The 17,459-nt window shown below is 36.0% G+C and overlaps 1 protein-coding gene across 4 annotated transcripts in view; it reads right to left on the bottom strand.

Annotated features, from left to right (window-relative positions):
- TBC1D19 (TBC1 domain family member 19) overlaps positions 1 to 17,459 on the bottom strand; it is a 161,254-nt gene that overhangs the window by 85,196 nt on the left and 58,599 nt on the right. For all 4 annotated transcript variants that reach the window (XR_004298839.1, XM_032400137.1, XM_032400139.1 and 1 more), the window contains 4 exons: positions 16,385 to 16,448; positions 15,358 to 15,404; positions 10,864 to 10,974; positions 4,269 to 4,341 (listed from right to left, as the gene is read on the bottom strand). Coding sequence is in view for 3 of the 4 variants with exons in the window: in XM_032400137.1 (XP_032256028.1) it covers positions 4,269 to 4,341; positions 10,864 to 10,974; positions 15,358 to 15,404; positions 16,385 to 16,448 (295 nt within the window). In the remaining variant the exon portion in view is untranslated. The remainder of the gene's footprint in view (positions 1 to 4,268; positions 4,342 to 10,863; positions 10,975 to 15,357; positions 15,405 to 16,384; positions 16,449 to 17,459) is intronic.

The following is a 17,459-nucleotide window of genomic DNA, read 5'->3' as shown; positions in this document are numbered from 1 at the left end:
ACAGAATATCTTTTCACAACAGAAAAATGTCTACTCATCTTGACAGCTTCATTTGCAAAACCCTACTTCTGCTCTCTAATCTGCTATGAAAGCATAGCTGAAAAAAGCCTTAATGCTATTATAGGTAAAATTCCACTATACAAATGCCATTTTAAAAGATTATATGGGAGAAAGAAAGGTTTGCTTTTTTTTAAAAAGATTTTATTTATTTATTCATTTTGAGAGAGAGAAAGACAGAGTACGTGAGTGCAAGAGAGCAGGGGGAGGGGCAGAGGGAGAGGGAGAGAGAAAATCTCAAACAGACTCCATACTGAGTGCGGAGCCCGACGTGGGGCTGGATCCCATGACCCTGGAGATCATGACCTGAGCCAAAATCAAGAGTCAGGTGCTTAACTGATTGAGCCACCTAGGCATCCCAAAGATTTGCTTTTAAAGTACCAATCATACTGGGAAAAGACTCGATAAACTAAATCACATTAAAAAAAGAAAAAACTTCTATTCATCAAAAGACACCATGGAGAGTGAAAAGGTAAGTCGCAGAGTGGGGAATACATCTGCAATACATATACCTGGCAAAGGACTTGTATCTAGAACCTGTAAAGAACTCCTGGAAAAGACAGACAACTATCTGACACAATAGGCAAAACATGTGAACAGGTTCTTTACAAAAGAGGAGACCCAAAGGACCAGTAAAGTTATGGAAAGAGGCTCAACCACATTAGTCATCAGAGAAATGCAATTAAAACCATTATGAAATACACACCCATTGTAATGGTAAAATGAAAAACGGACAATTCTACATTCAAAGGAAATGAAGCAAATGGACTTTTCATACGAAGGTGGTGGGAATGTAAATAGCGCAGCCCTTGGAAACTGGCCGCACCTACTAACACTGAAGGTATGCACATCCTAGGACAATCAGCAATTTACCCTCAGGTATACACCTTAATGAATGCATATGTGCCCCAAGGGACATATACTAGAATATTCATGGCAGCATTACTGGTAATAACCAAATAGTGGGACCAACTCAAATGACCATCAATAGTAGAAATCATCAACTGTATGATCCCTATCTATAAAGTAAAAAATAGGCAAAACTAACCTATGATGTTAGAAGTCAGTATAGTTGTTACCCATGGAGGTGGCAGAGTCTAGAATTGTACTTGGAGGCTTCTGGGATGCTGGTAATACTCTATTTCTTGATCTAGTCAGAGGGTTCACATGTGTTTTCACTTCATAAAAATTCACTGATCTGTATACTTAGGATTTGTGTCCTTTTCAGTATGCACATTATACTACTATAAATGTTATTCAAAAATTGGAGCAAAAAAAAAAAAAGATTATGAAACTATGAGAGGGAAAGATTTTAGCTCTTCTCCCCATCCCAGAGAAAATCATTTTTTCAATTTCCTTTCTTCCTCTTTCTTCCCACCAGCTGAGAAAGGAGGAGCTATTAATTGGATTTGTTAGATTCTACAACAGTGATTAGTTTGCCTTTTCTAATGAATGGGATAACCATGTGTTAAGGGCCATGAACTTACATGTGACTGTCTGGGTAAGTAGAGCCTGGGTCCCCTGGCAACCTGGTGACCATCTTGGCACCTGATTCCCTCCTCCCAATTTCTAGCAGTCCTGCTTTGAGGAGTAGAGAATAAAAACAACTGCATCAACTAAAGAGACGATCAGCCTTCTCTAGCAGATGTAGTGTTCCTTCCTCTGCTCCAACTGTCCCTTGTATGCCTTGTATGTAATAATAGCAAATACTACACTGATTCTTATCTGAATCTTACTTTCCACTATATCTTCACCAAGAGTAAAGATTACGTCACATCTTTGTGTTCACTAGTCTCTGGCCCTTAGCAGGGTCTCACATTTGTTGTGTCACAAGTGAATCAAGAAGAAAGAACTATACTCCAGATTAAGAAAACAATTAGGCTTTCTAAAGCATAGCTACTACAGGATTTAGAATAATATTAAGCAATTCTTAAGGGTTATTTCAAAAATGAAAAACATAAATATCATTCAAGGTTGTATTATTATTATTTTCTTTTCCTTTTGTTATATATATGGCTATCACTGGCCATGAACAGAAATAGAAGATATCTGTCTTAGTCTGTTCAGATTACGATAATAAAACACCCACAGACTGGGTTATAAACAACAGAAATTTATTTCTTACAGCTCTGGGGACTGGAAGTCTAAGATCAGGGCGCCAGTATGGTTGGGCTCTGGTGAATGCCCTCTTCTGGTTTGCAGACTCCTGCCTCTTCTCTGTGTCCTCACATGGTGGAAGGAGCTAGAGAGCTCTTTCACAAGGGCACTGATCTTATGCGTGAGTGCACCACCCTCCTGACCTAATCACTTGCCTGAGGCTCCACCTAATACCATCACCTAGGGGATTAGAACTTCAAAATAGTTCAGGACAAAAACATCTAAACCATAGCAATATCTTCTTCTGTAAGATATCTGATATCTTCTTATAAAATAAAAAAGGACTATCAAAGGGGTTAGGAGGGGAGGCAGCATATAATGGCAGACTTTGGAGGCAGACTGTTTAGTTTTGAATCTTGGTTCTAGCACTTACTAGCTTTGTGACCTTGGGCAAGTTACTTAACATCTCCACTTCTTCAACTTTAAAATGGTAGTAATACTTCTATCTCACATGACACTAGAAAATTAAAGCCACAATGTAGTGCAACTATATGCCACCAGAATGACTACAAAGAAGATGGCATACATCAAGCATTAGCAAACATATAGGACAACTTCTACTCTCATACCTTGTTGGTGGAAGTGTAAACTGGTACTACGGTTTTTGAAAATTCTTTGGAAATTATCTACTAAAGCCGAACTTATGCAAACCCCAGGAGAGAGAAACTGTCTTCCCAGGTGTATACTCAACAGTGGAGTATACATATGCTCACCAAAAGAAACATACTAAGATGTTCATAGCAGCCTTATTTGTAAAACCCCAAACTTGAAACTTCCCAAATACTCATCAACAGCAGAATGAATAAATAAATGTGTGGTATATCAATACAGTAGAACATTATAATGCAAAAAAATTGCCCACAAATACATACAATATGGCTGAATCTCAGAAACATAATGTGGAATAAAAGAAGTCAAACATCAAAGGGTACATACTATATGCTTCCATTCATATGAAGTTCAAGAACTGACAAAATTAATCTATACTGCTAGAAATCAGAATAGTGGTTATCTTTGACAAAGGAAATAAAGATTGAAAGAGGGTAGACGGGGCCTTCAGTTTATTGATCTGGATGGTATTTTAATAGGTGTGTCCAATTCATAAAAATTCAATGAGCCATTCTCTTAGGATATATGTATTTTTCCTTTTTTTAAAAAATATAATCTCTACACCCAACTTGGGGCTCAAACTCACAATCCAGAGATCGAAGTCACACTCTCTACCAATTTAGCCAGGCAGCCTCCCCGTACTTTTCTATATGCATTATACATTAATAAAGTTTTAAAAATGGTAATAGTACATACCTCCTAGAGCTGCTGGGGTTAAAATGAGATAATACACATATAACATATAGTATGTACTCAATGATTTTATTATATTTACTATTATTATTAATAAGAAATAGCCAACTTCCTTATTTTATAGAGAAAGAAACAAGTCCAGACATGTAAAGTGACTTGTCCAAGTCACATAGCTAGCCAGTGGTGGAGGAAAGACTAGAACAATTCCACTACAATATAGGCCTCCATATTTTAAGTCAATTTTTACTTCTTGTTTATTATAGCTAAATACTAATCTGGTCTTTTATGAAAAACACATTGTATTTATGCACAAAAAGAGAAAAGCTGGGGAAATGTTCTGTTTGGTTAAGATTTAAAAGACACTAATTTTATAGCCTAAGTTTATACAAGGTAGAATATATGTATATAATTAACTTGGTGATACAAACAGTAATAAAAATAGATGGTAATGGCCAGTAAATGAAAATATGAGGGCTGCCAGTGACAATTTTACCAACAAAATGACTTAAGTATGTTTAATGACTTTTCAAAATTAAAGACCTTCAAATAAAAAGACAAAATCTAGTTGAATTCTGGTAATTATAACATACAGAATTCTATTCAATAATTAACAGTAATCAAGGAGTAATCAAAAAGTATGCTTAAGTTTTCAGACATAAAAAAGTTACTAGATTAATTTGGAAATGACAAGATGAGCCTTCAACTCACTCTCATTTATCATTAATTATCTGCTGTATGGAAGAAACACTCACCAGGAGGCACTTGTGTAGAATCATCTATACCCAGCTGTCCTGTAGTTAAGCCGAGTTCTACAAAGAATTCTTTCTGAAAAATAACACACATAGAATTAACATACATCTCAGGCTTTGCTACACAGTATCAAAAAAAATCAGCCTCCTCCAAAGGTAAGCTTAAGTAAAAATCACAATGAAAAATGAATCTTTGCTTCCTTCAAATATCTTAAAAAGAAGGTGATATTATTGAACTTTTCAAGAGTAATGCGTTAGTCAAAATTTTGCTTTTTTAAGTAATAGTAAGTAAAGTAAAGTAAGTAAACTAAGTAAAGTAAGACATGATAATTATACTTTTGAGTAAAGAACTAGTAACATTCAAATCTTTCCTGAAACATACCCACACAGTATGTGTAGAACTCAACAATTTTATCTTCTAAATTCATTGTCTAAAATTCCCAATATGATTCTCTACCTGTTTTCTATGGTACTGTACTTCACTTCGCTTTTAATCAACTAAACACTGCAAATATCCAAAACAACTTAAATTAATTTTTAAGTAAAATTAGACTTTCAAGTGTTCTGCTAAACTAAGAACAAATTAGATTTATTCTCCAGACTTCCTCCACTTATCTAGTAATGTCTAGGGTAAGTAATCATGTTTGTCTGTTATTTTTTAAATATATAACAACTCCATATTATTCACATTATTTTTATTCCCTAAGTAATTAAATATTTCTATTAATATTTGCCTCAGTGTTTTGTTATTATTCTAATTGCTAAAACCAAACTTCCTTCTCCTTTAAAAGATGGAATTAGTTTTAATCCTTCATAATTATATTATTAAGTTAGTGATTTATTTCTGCCCCTCATAAGACAGTTATCCAGCCTAACATGTACAGTCATTTCATTTTTGTATTGATTTTAAATAACTGATGTTATACTTCATTTTTTAACTAAACTTGGTTTTTACATATACTTTTAAAAAGCACTTCAATTTATGTTTCCAATTTTTAATGACTAAAGAGGAAAAGTCCCTTCATACTACAGAAGGGACCTAGATCCAATAAACATGTCAATATTAGCTTCTGTAATCACAGTGGAGAATTTTACTTATGCTAAGACATGATAAGGCACAGAAACAGAACTCTGAACATTCATTTTCTATTTCACTGCTCTGTACTATTTTTCATTCAATATCAGTAGACCTGCACCCCAATCTCAGATTTCCTTCAAAACTCACCCAAGATACTAGGCCTTCTGGAATGCCTTCCTTGATATTCTGGGCTAATGGAAACAACTTTATATGCTATATGTATTACCTTTTATAAACCTCTACAAAGCACAGAATCACATCATATTGAAATTATCTTTTTACTGTCCATCTCCCCATTAACCTGAAGCTCCTGGAAGGCAAGGACTGTGTCTTACAAATATTTGTATGCCCAGTAGAGTGTGCTGAGTGACACATAGCAGAGGGGCTCCATAAATATTGAATCACCCTGCTGAGCTCTAGTTTCCAACCTGTTGCCTCTATATGACTGAAACAGTAAACAGGAATGAGTTGACAATTTCACTTTAGAGTTAATAAATTTCAGTTTATTTAAAAAAATGTCTTTTTAACATGGATGAGTCTACATAACATTGTAAACTAGGTTTGAAAGCCATCTATTAAAGGATCATTTGATCAGTGAGCCTCACCAAGTTCAATACTCATACACACAGACCAGGATCTCAAATAAACCATGCATCCTGGAGTCAGAATCGTATCACCAGCCCACATGACTCAAGGAAGGCAGGAACAACTAGCCCTCGTCACAGCAGGAAGAGAAGGACTAACCATACTCTTAGTGGGTATAGCCACAAGTTTTTTGAAAATTAGCCACAGGCTTTTGGTTCTTCAATAGCTAAGAATGAATCCACATCAGCTCCAGGTCCCCCCAGACAGACAGAAGACATAACTAGTCCCACTCACACACATGCTAAACCTTTTCATACAGTATCCTTTCCCTGCTTCTTTACCTAGCAAACTCCTTCAAACTAGTCCGAATAGCAGTACCTCTAAGAAGACTTCCCACCACTTCCAGCAGAAGAATCTGCCACTTCCTCTTCTGTACACTTTGTATAAACTACTACAAACAGGACTTCTAACATTTTTTAAAAAATAACTTCTTAAAAATTAATTTTTTTAATTGATTAGATTTTTAATAGTGATGATTAACAGTTATATACTGCTTACTAAGTTTCAAGTACCATCTATATGCTTTATATTTTAGTTTCCTAGGGCTTCCATAAAAAAAAAAAAGCCCCACTAACTGGGTGGCTTTAAACAACAGAAATTTATTCTCACAGTTCTAGAGGCTAGAATCAAGGTGCTAACAAGGCCATGCTCTCCCTGAAGACTCTAGGGGAGATCTGTTCCAAGCTTTTCTCTTAGCTTCTGGTATTGCTGGCAACCTTTGGTGTTCCTTGGCTTATAGATGCCTAACTCCAATCTCTGCCTCCACTGTCTTAAGAAACTCTCCTCGTCTCTCTTCTGTGTCTCTTCTCTTATAAAAACACTGGTCGAATTGGATTTCGGGCCCATCCTATTTCTGCAAGATACTACCTTAATCATTTATCTCTTCCTTTACCCTTCAACAACTCTGAAAAGACCCTCCACAATATAATTTTGCATGTGGTCAAACTTTTCTTGGCAGGCATTCATCCTGGAACCCTCCACCTCTTGCTTCAATCTGGAATCCCTGTGCTCTGGTCCTATTGCACACCCTTTGCCCTGAAACTTCTTTTCACTCTCATTCTGGAAATCTTTCTTCTCTTAGGTTGGAACCCTATTTCCTGGGTTCCCCTATTTTGCTCTCTTTATGAGCTTGTTTTGGAGGTTTTCGTAATAGTTCCCCAAATAAGAGTAAATATTTTAGATCACATATATCTGAAAATGTCTACTCCAACCTCACATCTGATTAACTGTTGGCTACATACAGAATTCTTGGCTTGAAATCATTTGGATTGTTAAAGGGATTACTTCAAAATCTTCTGGTTCCAGTTTTGCTGCTGAGAAGTCAGATGCCACTCTAATTCCTGACACTTTATATGTATTCTATTTTCCTTCTATAAAGTTTTTAGAGTCTTCTTTTCAGGGGCCTTGATATTGGCCTTCTTTCATTCATGGCATTGGAAAGTGGGTGGGGACCCTTTCATACCAGAGATTCCTATCTTTCAGGTCTTGGGAATTTTAAGAATTCCCTTACCACTGTTTTCTCTTTCTGGAACTCCTACTAGTCAGATGTTAGCCCTTCTGGATTTATCATCCAGGTAAAAAAAAAAAATCTTTTCCCTCTTATTTTTCATCTCTTTGGCTTTTTGCTTTTGTTTTGTCTTTTTTTTTTTTTTTAAGATTTTATTTATTTATTTTGACAGAGAGAGAGAGAGACAGCGAGAGAGGGAACACAAGCAGGGGGAGTGGGAGAGGGAGAAGCAGGCTTCCCGCTGAGCACAGAGCCCAATGTGGGGCTTGATCCCAGGACCCTGGGATCATGACTCAAGCCGAAGGCAGATGCCTAACGACTGAGCCACCTAGGCGCCCCTTGTTTTGTCTTCAGATAGAGATTTCCTCACCTTTGTTTTCAACTCTCCTACCATATTTTTGATTCCTAAATGTTCTTTTTCATTCTCTCATGTTTTGTGGTTTTAATGAAACTCTGTTCTTGTGTAATTCTTGTTTCATGAGTAGTATCTTCTCTGAGAATATTAATGGATTAAGTCTTCTATTGGAAAGAAATGTTTAATAGGCTAACCTCTTTGTCCATGTGAAGATGACCTTGGGTTTACCTTCTCCCAGCACTGTTGCCCTGTGTTCTGGATCTCACACACACCACATATACACACATACACACAAATTGTGGCAAAGGAATGCCAGCTACATTACTAAGCAATGGACTTTACTGAAAAAATATGACCCTTGATGATAAATTACATTTGAAATAGAAGACTGTGAGTGGACTATAAAAATCTATTAGAAAACACAGGCCTTAGTTGCCTGGTGTGGTGTCTCTTGATAGGACTTGGAAGTTATGCTCATGTGCATTACAAGAAAGAGTTCCTATCGTGTATGACTTCCGTATGTTGTACCTATGTAACTTTGTCACTTCCAATTGCATGCATTCCTTGTCGGGGCTGGGAAGTAGCAGAGGATTGGCTGTAAGGACTCCCAGTGAAGATCTACGTCATATACAGACATGCTATGTTTTCTGTCCTGCCCTATTCTACAAATCTAAGTGAATCTGATGCCAGGTTATGACCTATTGTATCCTGTGAGTGTGAATGTAACTCTAAACCTAAAACAATTATTAGTGCTCATGATAAGCATTCATTCCCTAAATTGGCTATTTTTCTTTTTTTGGTTTTAATTTTGGTTTCTGACTTTCAAATTGGAAGATTTCAAATATCTGGAGATCCTAGGCTGGTCAGTCATATTTAGGAATGAGGCAATCAACGGGAAGCTGTGTCTGCAAGGATAGGGCATAGGATGCAGTAGAGGGAGAGAACTGGGCAGGCACAGTGATGGAGGTAGGGGATTAGGGTATCAGTCTCATCATTTGGTCAACTTTCACTTAATTTCTGTTTTCAAAATAGTGTCTCATTCCTGTACTGCTCTAAATCTGAAGTCTCTGAATTCTTAGCCTTTCTGATTCTTTTTCTCTCATGAATATGTCTCTGGTCTCCTGTGGGGAAGGAGGAGTCATCTGAATATGCAAGGTGGTAGGAGTCTGTAGGTCTACTCTCTCCTGATATAGACTTTCACACAGTCTCATTTTCAACCCTATTGCTCACCAAGGCCTTCTATAACATGTGGTGTCTCCAATTCTTGAGCCTTTCCAAAGTTCTATGGAGAAAATCATCTTGCTTCTTGTATCAGTCAGTGTCCAGTCAGAAAATAGAAATCATACCAGAAATATGAACAGGGAAGAATAGAATTAGCAAATGCAAAAAGCAACTATGACTTCTAGACTGATGAAGAAGGAACCAAGAAGGAACTAAGAACTCAGGAAAGGGTCCCCCTTGCCCTCAAGACTGAGATTCAGACTTTTTTTTTTTTTTTACGAAATTCTCACCATAGTAAGTTGTAGTTACCATCTGTTATCATATAAAGTTATTACACTATTACCTACTATATTCTCTATGCTGTACTTTTCAGCCCCGTGCTTTATTTATTTTCTAACTGGAAGTTTGTACCTCTTAATCCCCTTCACCTATTTTGCCCATCTCCCCACCACTCCCCACTCTGATACCCACTAGTTTGTTCTCTGTATTTGTGGGTTTATTCTCTTTTTTGTTTGTTTTCTATTTCGGATTCCATGAGATTCAGTCTTTTTTTTTTTTAAAGATTTTATTTATTTATTTGAGAGAGAGAGAAAGCGGTGGGGAGGAGTAGAGGGAAAGGGAGAAGCAGGTTCCCCGCTGAGCAGGGAGCCCAACGTGGGGCTCAATCCCAGGACCCTTGAGATCATGACCTGAGCAGAAGGCAGACACTTAACTGACTGAGCCACCCAGGTGCCCCAGATTCAGTCTTTTAAGGAGAGAGAATGGCTACCCCAGGAATGTTCATGGGGGTTAGGGGATGGGTGAAGAAACTTGTCAGGGCACAGTCTGGAGCTGGTTTCTCCATGCTGATCGGCTGCCTTCCGAACATAGGAACCAGGAAGGGAAGTTCCTTTTTCTTGTTATGGTCTGCAGTGCCCCTCCAGAACCTTCTACTGATAAAGCCTAACATCAAGCCAGTTAGCAAAAGAGGAATGTTTGTAAGATCTAGCTCCAGCATAATAAAGCAGAGCAAAAAAAGGTGGATATAGAGCTAAAAGATAAACTGATAATTGGCATGCCTCTCATCTGTATCTCCCATCTTCTAGAGAGAGGCATTTGAGCTTGACCTTCTTTCATGTTTAAGTCATTTATCATTTTCCTACCAGTTCTCCAACTGAATACATTAACAGAGCTATAAGTTGTTTCCTAGTTTCACCAATGACAGTATTTATAGTTCTGTGCTCCTTATTGCTTTGGGGTGATCAGCAAAAGGAGGAGTGATAATTTCTTAACTCCACCATTAGGAATTCTCCCCACCTTTCTATAATTGCTCTATTTTAACACTAACTTCCTCACCAAAATGTGATAGTTTCCAGAGCAAAGACAATCTCTACCTCATCTTCTCTTTCCTTTTCTCCCTCAGTGCCTCATCCTGTTAAGCTTAATAAAGGTTAGTTGAATTAAATAAAATGTACATTCTTTAAAACTTTTTAATAAAATTCACAACTTGTTTCAGTGAGTTATATTGCCATAGATCATACACCTGAATCGCAACAAGCTGTCTTATAAGTCTATGCTGTTGATTAAAATGAGAAAAAAGCAAAAGCATTTATAGGTCCATGAAAGCTCATCTTTAGTCCTACCAGCAAAGTAACTCACTGTCTATATAACATATTGACAATAAAAAACAAACCTTTCACTTAATTTATTTAATGAGCAGACAGTCCTGTTGCTTTAGATATATGCTGCACTAAAATATTTTTCTAATGGCTGTCTTCTAAAATATGTAATATTTTGAAATGCCTATACTTACCAATTCAGGGATGTCTTTTACTTTCAGAGGTACTTGGATTAAACCCAAATGAGTCCTGAAACTAAGAGAATCACCATTTTCATAATTTGGGTTGCGAAGATTAATTAACACCTTTAAAAACAAATCCAACAAAATTGGTTAGTTTCTTTATAGAATGTTTACACTTACAAAATTGGCAGTAATATTCTTGGTGTATCACCACAAAATTAAAAACTATTTGGGGCTATGCATATACTTTAATTATATTTTAAAAAACTATTCAATTGTATTGAAATGTTAAAATACCATAAACATGCTTTAAATTTAATATTCCAACTGGTGATCTACCATATGAAAGTCTAAAAAGTTAAGAATTTAGTTAGAATGAAAAACCTTTTGATGGTAATAAAAAATAAAAATTGCTTGATTATAATATTTAACCAGGGAAGGTGATAGAAAAATAAAAATTGCTTGATTATAATATTTGCCAGGGAAAATTTTAGAATCAACTCTAGCCCTTTTAAAAACAGCCACTGACAACATTTTTAGAGAGATAGGGGAAATAATACTGAAGGGTATTGCCTCTAAACCAAACCCACAAGAAAAAAAATTCAGAAGCCAAGCTAACAAGAAAAACCATTTACATACTTTTCAAAATTAAGCAGATAAAAAAAGTCTTAGACATTTACATACGCTTTAATCTAGAAATCGTACTTCTATAAGTATGATTATGGAAATAATTAAGATGTTTGCAAAGACAGTGCAGAAAGAATGTCAATGAAGTACTGTTTATAGCAGAAAAATATGAAACAACCTAAACATTCCATTAGAGGGAATTACTTAAATAAATTATAGTTAATTTATATAATAAAATACAATGGCATTTGCCTTAATTAATATAGGTAATGTAAGTAATGACATAGAAAAATATTCACAATATATTCAGTTAAAAAATGTATAATAATGTAGTGTTTATTCCTGTGTGATGGTATTAAAAGTAATTTTTAAAAAATTTTCTTCTTAAAAAAATTTTTTTTCTTCTTATGTGTGTTTTCTTATTTTTCTAACAATTAACATACATTTTTAGGAAAGAATAATTACAATTTAAAAAATATTTTTAAATTGAAAATCTTGAGGAAAAAAAAATCAAGAATCCAGTGCAATGACATAGATGGAACTAGAGAGTATGATGCTAAGTGAAATTAGTCAGTCAGAGAAAGACAAATACCATATGATCTCACTCATATGTGGAATTTAAGAAACAAAAAAATGATCATGGGGAAAAAAAGAGACAAACCAAGACACACAATCTTAACTATAGAGAACAAACTGACGGTTACCAGAGGGTAGGTGGGTGGGGGATGGGTAAAATAGGTGATGGGACTTAAAGAGCACACTTGTGATGAGCACGAGACGATGTATGGAAATGTTGAATCACTATATTGTACACCTGAAACTAATATTACACTGTATATTAATTAACTGGAATTTAAATAAAAGCTTAAAAAATAAAAAAATCCAGTGAAGGAGATTATGGTAATAGAAATACTACCACACCTGAGAAAGGGATTAATGAACTGATAACTAATCACTGATAAAATGGAATGCGCTATAATGCCAAAACAGTTTCCTAAAATTGCAAACACTAAATTGAAACTAAAAATATCAATGTTATTTGTTAAAAAAAATAAAAATATAGCAAAGAATCAACAGTGCTAAATGCAGACTAATACAGAACAATGCAATTTTAGCCTAATTACACAAACAAGGGATTATACTATACAGGAACCTCACAAACGTAGGATAGAAAAGAGAAAGAAACAATGAATATGTGGGTAATAGAAAAGAGAAAATATTAGAAATGCAGCAACTGTAAGGATGTAATTATAGACAATGTTTTTTAGTTAAAGAAGAATCTCAGCCTGAATAATAAAAGGATCAATGCATCAACAGTCCTGAAGGAAACAGAATGTTATGATTATTAAGGAGAAAACATAGTTAAAGATAACCATACAAAAATTACACGAACTTTTGGCCCTTAAGTACTAGAAAAGGGAAGAGTTTGGGAGAAATCTTTAACAAGCTAAGAGAAATAACACCATCACCATAAAGGCAGTTTCTGACCAGACTAACTTTTTAGAGTTAAAAGGAGATTACAGTTGGGGAGCCTGGGTGGCTCAGTCAGTTAAGTGTCCGACTCTTAATATCAGCTCAGGTCCTGATCTCAGGGCTGTGAAATCAAAGCCCGCTTTGGGCTCTGTGCTGAGCATGGAGTCTGCTTAAGATTCTCTCTCTCCCCCTCCCTCTACCCCTCACATCCCCCACGCCCCCACCTTGGTCTCTCTCTCTCTCTCTCAAAAAAAAAAAAAAAAAGGAGACATACTACAGTTGACTCTTGAACAACACAGGTTTGAACTGCATGGGTCCACTCAAATGCAGACTTTTTATAGCACAGTACTGTAAATGTTTTCTTTTCTTTATGATTTTAATATTTTCTTTCTTCTAGCATACTTTATTGTAAGAATACAGTATACAATACATATAACATACACAATATGTGTTCATTGACTATTATGTTATCAGTAAGATTTCCAGTCAACAGTAGACTATCAGTAGTTAAGTTTCGGGGGAGTCAAAAGTTTTATGTGGATTTTCGACTATGCATGGGATCAGAACCCCTGCGCTGTTCAAGCATCAACCACATGTTTTATGCTGGCAAACTAGTATCAGAGACAACAGTTCAGAAAAGAAATAAAAAGAAAATGTGAAAGATTTATTCATTCTTTTACTCATTCATTCAAGACCTATTTATTGAGCAACTATGTGCTAAGCACTATTCTACCTGTTGGAGATGGAACAGTTAACTTGCAGCTGGTTTGTGGTAGCTCTATGCTTATCTCCAGGGACACCTGGATGTCTGGGAGTGACCCTTGGCCAAGATGGGATGAAATATACTAACTAGTCGTTTATACTGTGCTATTTAATGTCCCCTGGAGGCAGTCCATATCAGTTTATTTATACTGTTTCTTGAAAATGTACAGATTGTTGGTTTCACCTGATTTACCAGTGGGGATATAAAAGACCCCTGGGGAAACTTGTGTCTAGACTCCCAAGGCCAGTGTATCTCACTTGTATCTTTCGACTCCCAAGGCCAGCTTATCTCACTTGTATCTTGATAGTTCATAACCCAAAGACAAAGCATGTCCTGTGCAACTAACAAAGGGCCCTAGGAGCTATCCCTGGAAGTTTGTATCTCTTTGTATTTGTATGTGCTTTCTTTCTCTTGCTGAAACAAAAGCCTTCTGTGGTTAAATCCTGTGAAGTCCTGTGAGTGTCTTCCATTATCTGACTCTATAATTGTTGCAGCAGTGCACAAAACAGAAAGAGAAGCTCCTGCCCTTGTGGATCTTCCATTTAATAGGGGAAGGCAGGCAATAAGCAAAATAGAAAAAGAGAATGTTATATAATGATAAATGCTATGAAGAAAAACAAAGTAGGAAAAGGCTAACAGGAGTTCCAAGCAGGGGGGTGGGGGGAAGGCTTTGCCGAGAAGGTGATATTTAAAGCAAAGACATAAGAAATGAGGGAATATGCAAACAAGTATCTGAGGAAAAAGCACTGTGGGCAGAGAAAACAAGGAGCAAAGGCCCTCAGATGGGAGGAAGCTGGGGGAAAGCAAGGAGGCTAAAGTAGCTGGAGTAGAACAAATCAGGGACCAGTTATAGGAGATGAACTCAGAGACGTAAGGGGGTATCAGATCAAATAGGATATTTGATGCCACTGTCATGACTTTGGCTTTTTTTTTTTTTAATTTTATTTTTATTTTATTTTTTAAGATTTTATTTATTTATTTGACAGAGAGAGACACAGCGAGAGAGGGAACACAAGCAGGGGGAATGGGAGAGGGAGAAGCAGGCTTCCCGCCGAGCAGGGAGCCCAAGGCGGGGCTCGATCCCAGGACCCTGGGATCATGACCTGAGCTGAAGGCAGACGCTTAATGACTGAACCACCCAGGTGCCCCATGACTTTGGCTTTTAAGTAGAATGAGGTGGGGAAGTGCTGGATACCAGAGGAGTGGTTTATTTGGAATGGTACCTAAAGGGCTTCCTCTGGGAACTGCACTGAGAACAGATTCTGGGTGGGCAAGGGTGTAGTACGAAGACCAGTTAGGAGGCTACTTCATGTCTTGCCTAGACTACTCAAACAGGGGAGGACTAAAAAAGGAAAAGATTCACTGAGCATCTATATGGGCCAGGCAACAGGCTACCTGATTTACAATTACTAGTTTTTAATCAAAATCTTCCTAATTGATTTTTTTGCCTCTAATCTCTCCACATTCCAATGTATTTTCCAAGAGCTATTTCCAAACACAAATCTGATCATGTCATTCTGCTGCTTCAGTGACTCTAGGGCTTTATACATGGTGATTCCTCTGCCTGGAGATATTCTTATATCATCATTTCTTCCACATTTTTTCCCTCATTAATATACCTATATTGATCCAATATAACCTACCTCCAGAAAATCCTTTGGTGCATAAACAGGTCTGAAAAGGCTTAAATCTAGAATTAATAAAATAGATTAGAACAAAATTTCAATTAATACAACATATAAATGCTTATTAATATAAATGTTAATGACTCTTTCATATGTTACTATGCAGCTAGATTAATTCAAACTTGCAGAGTATCGATAATTTGTCACTCATTGTCTAAAGTATTGGGAACACAAAAATGAAAAGGCAGTCCCTTCCCTTAACAGCCTAAGATGACATATTCTGGAAGAAATTAAAAGACTCCCCTTCATAAATCTGTAGTAAGTTTATAACTGAATTGAAAAAACAATGTCAATATAACATAAAAGTTCTATATGAGTATTCTCAAAGTACACAGAACATAAATAATACTTTCTTAGTGAATTCCTCTAGTTGTATTGAACTGTTTTCCCTTTTGAGCTTGTATAACACATTGCTCCTCTAGTACAGTACTTATTTCTTGCCCAGTCCCCCACACTTATTTTTAAAGGAGTGGTGAGGGATTATGTACATGTCTATCTATACAATTATATGCATCTATTTATCATAGTAAATGAGATATAGTCGTCACTCATATGTTTATAAAATTGATTGACTCCATTTTAACCATTAAAATGAAACAAAATAAATACTTAAAAACATTAAGAAGTCTCAAAACTTTCACCATTTAACCTATCTTTAGAGCCTGAAAAATATTTACCTTAATTATGAGTCTAAGAAATCCACTGAAAGATTTAATCTACTTTACTATAAAAATGTTTTCAAATGCTGCTTTAAAAAAGGATAATTGATTTAAATATTCTCGAAATAATGTAAAACATTGGCCAAAGTTAGGAATTTTTAAACTGCAAAGTAGAAGTTTAAGCAAAAAAAGTAGAGGATAGTAATTAGCAGGGAAGGAAAATTGCTATCTTTCCAAAAGAATTGTTAAATTTGTTATTTTGGATCCACAATTAAAAAGGCAATTTGTTTCCTACTTCCACATTTTGAAAAAAGTTGTTCACATACCTGGTTCATCAGTTCCCATTTCATTCCATTTATTGAGCAGTTCTTTCTGTTCTCCAACTGGCCTCTAAAAAAGGTAATTTTAAAATTGGTTTCATTTTGTGAAGTTTAGCAATGCAGCTGAAAAATAAGAACCAATAACTTATCTAAAAGTTTGAATAAGCTACCATAAGAAAAAAATAATTTCATTACATATGGTAAACTTTTTTTGGAATTACTCTTAAATTATTGTTATTTAACTATTATATCTAGTCTCAATGGCTCAGGTAGAATGTGATACTAATGAGCCCAAGAAAAGAAGGCAAATGATCTCTACTGGCCAGTAAATTTCACAAAGAAAAACTGCTCCTCAGCCACATACTACATCTCTTACCCCATCCAGCAACCTCAGAAATGCATCGCAAGGGGGACGGGCCAAGAGAGTGTGACTGTGAGTCAGGAGCATCATCTTCCTCTATGAGAGACAGTATATTACACAATACTACATACTTTGACAGTTTTCCATATAAATTTATCCGTTTTTTTACACCATCCTTCTGGTGCCTTCACTGACTTGTCCTTGGCTATTATCCAAAGTTCATCCACAATATCCTGTCCCACGACAAGGAATAAATAGCAGGTAGGGAGAACAAAGTGAAGAGAAACATGTTTTCCCTACACAGGAGCAGCCAAAAAGAATCCAGAGCATTCCTCAAGTGGCTTTTCTCTTCCTCTTTATCTCTCCCCCCTCAAAGCCCATAGTGACAGATAAATGTTGAGAATTAGATCTGATACTACTACTATTAGAACTAAACAGTTCAACAGAGAGATGACAAATCACCTTTCCATTCTCTATGTTAACCCTGAAAGATGGTACCATACTGGCTATTACAAGATGATAGTATGCCTGAACCCCATCTCTAATTCAAAAAATATGGTTATTGTGCTAATTGGTCAAAAGTAAGGAGACCAAAGGTAATTAAAAGTCTTAAAGTACATTTATAACACTTATAACCTTTACAGCCAAATTTCTAAATAATCTGTATGTAGATTATATACTGTATTTTTATTTACTCTCAAGATATGCTTCATTACAAAA

This window comes from Phoca vitulina, unplaced genomic scaffold (assembly GCF_004348235.1).
Source record: "Phoca vitulina isolate PV1807 unplaced genomic scaffold, GSC_HSeal_1.0 scaffold3, whole genome shotgun sequence".
In the NCBI taxonomy this organism is placed as follows: Eukaryota; Metazoa; Chordata; class Mammalia; order Carnivora; family Phocidae; genus Phoca; species Phoca vitulina.
The sequence above is the reverse complement of the archived record's forward strand: the minus strand, read 5'-3'. Positions and strand labels throughout refer to the sequence as shown.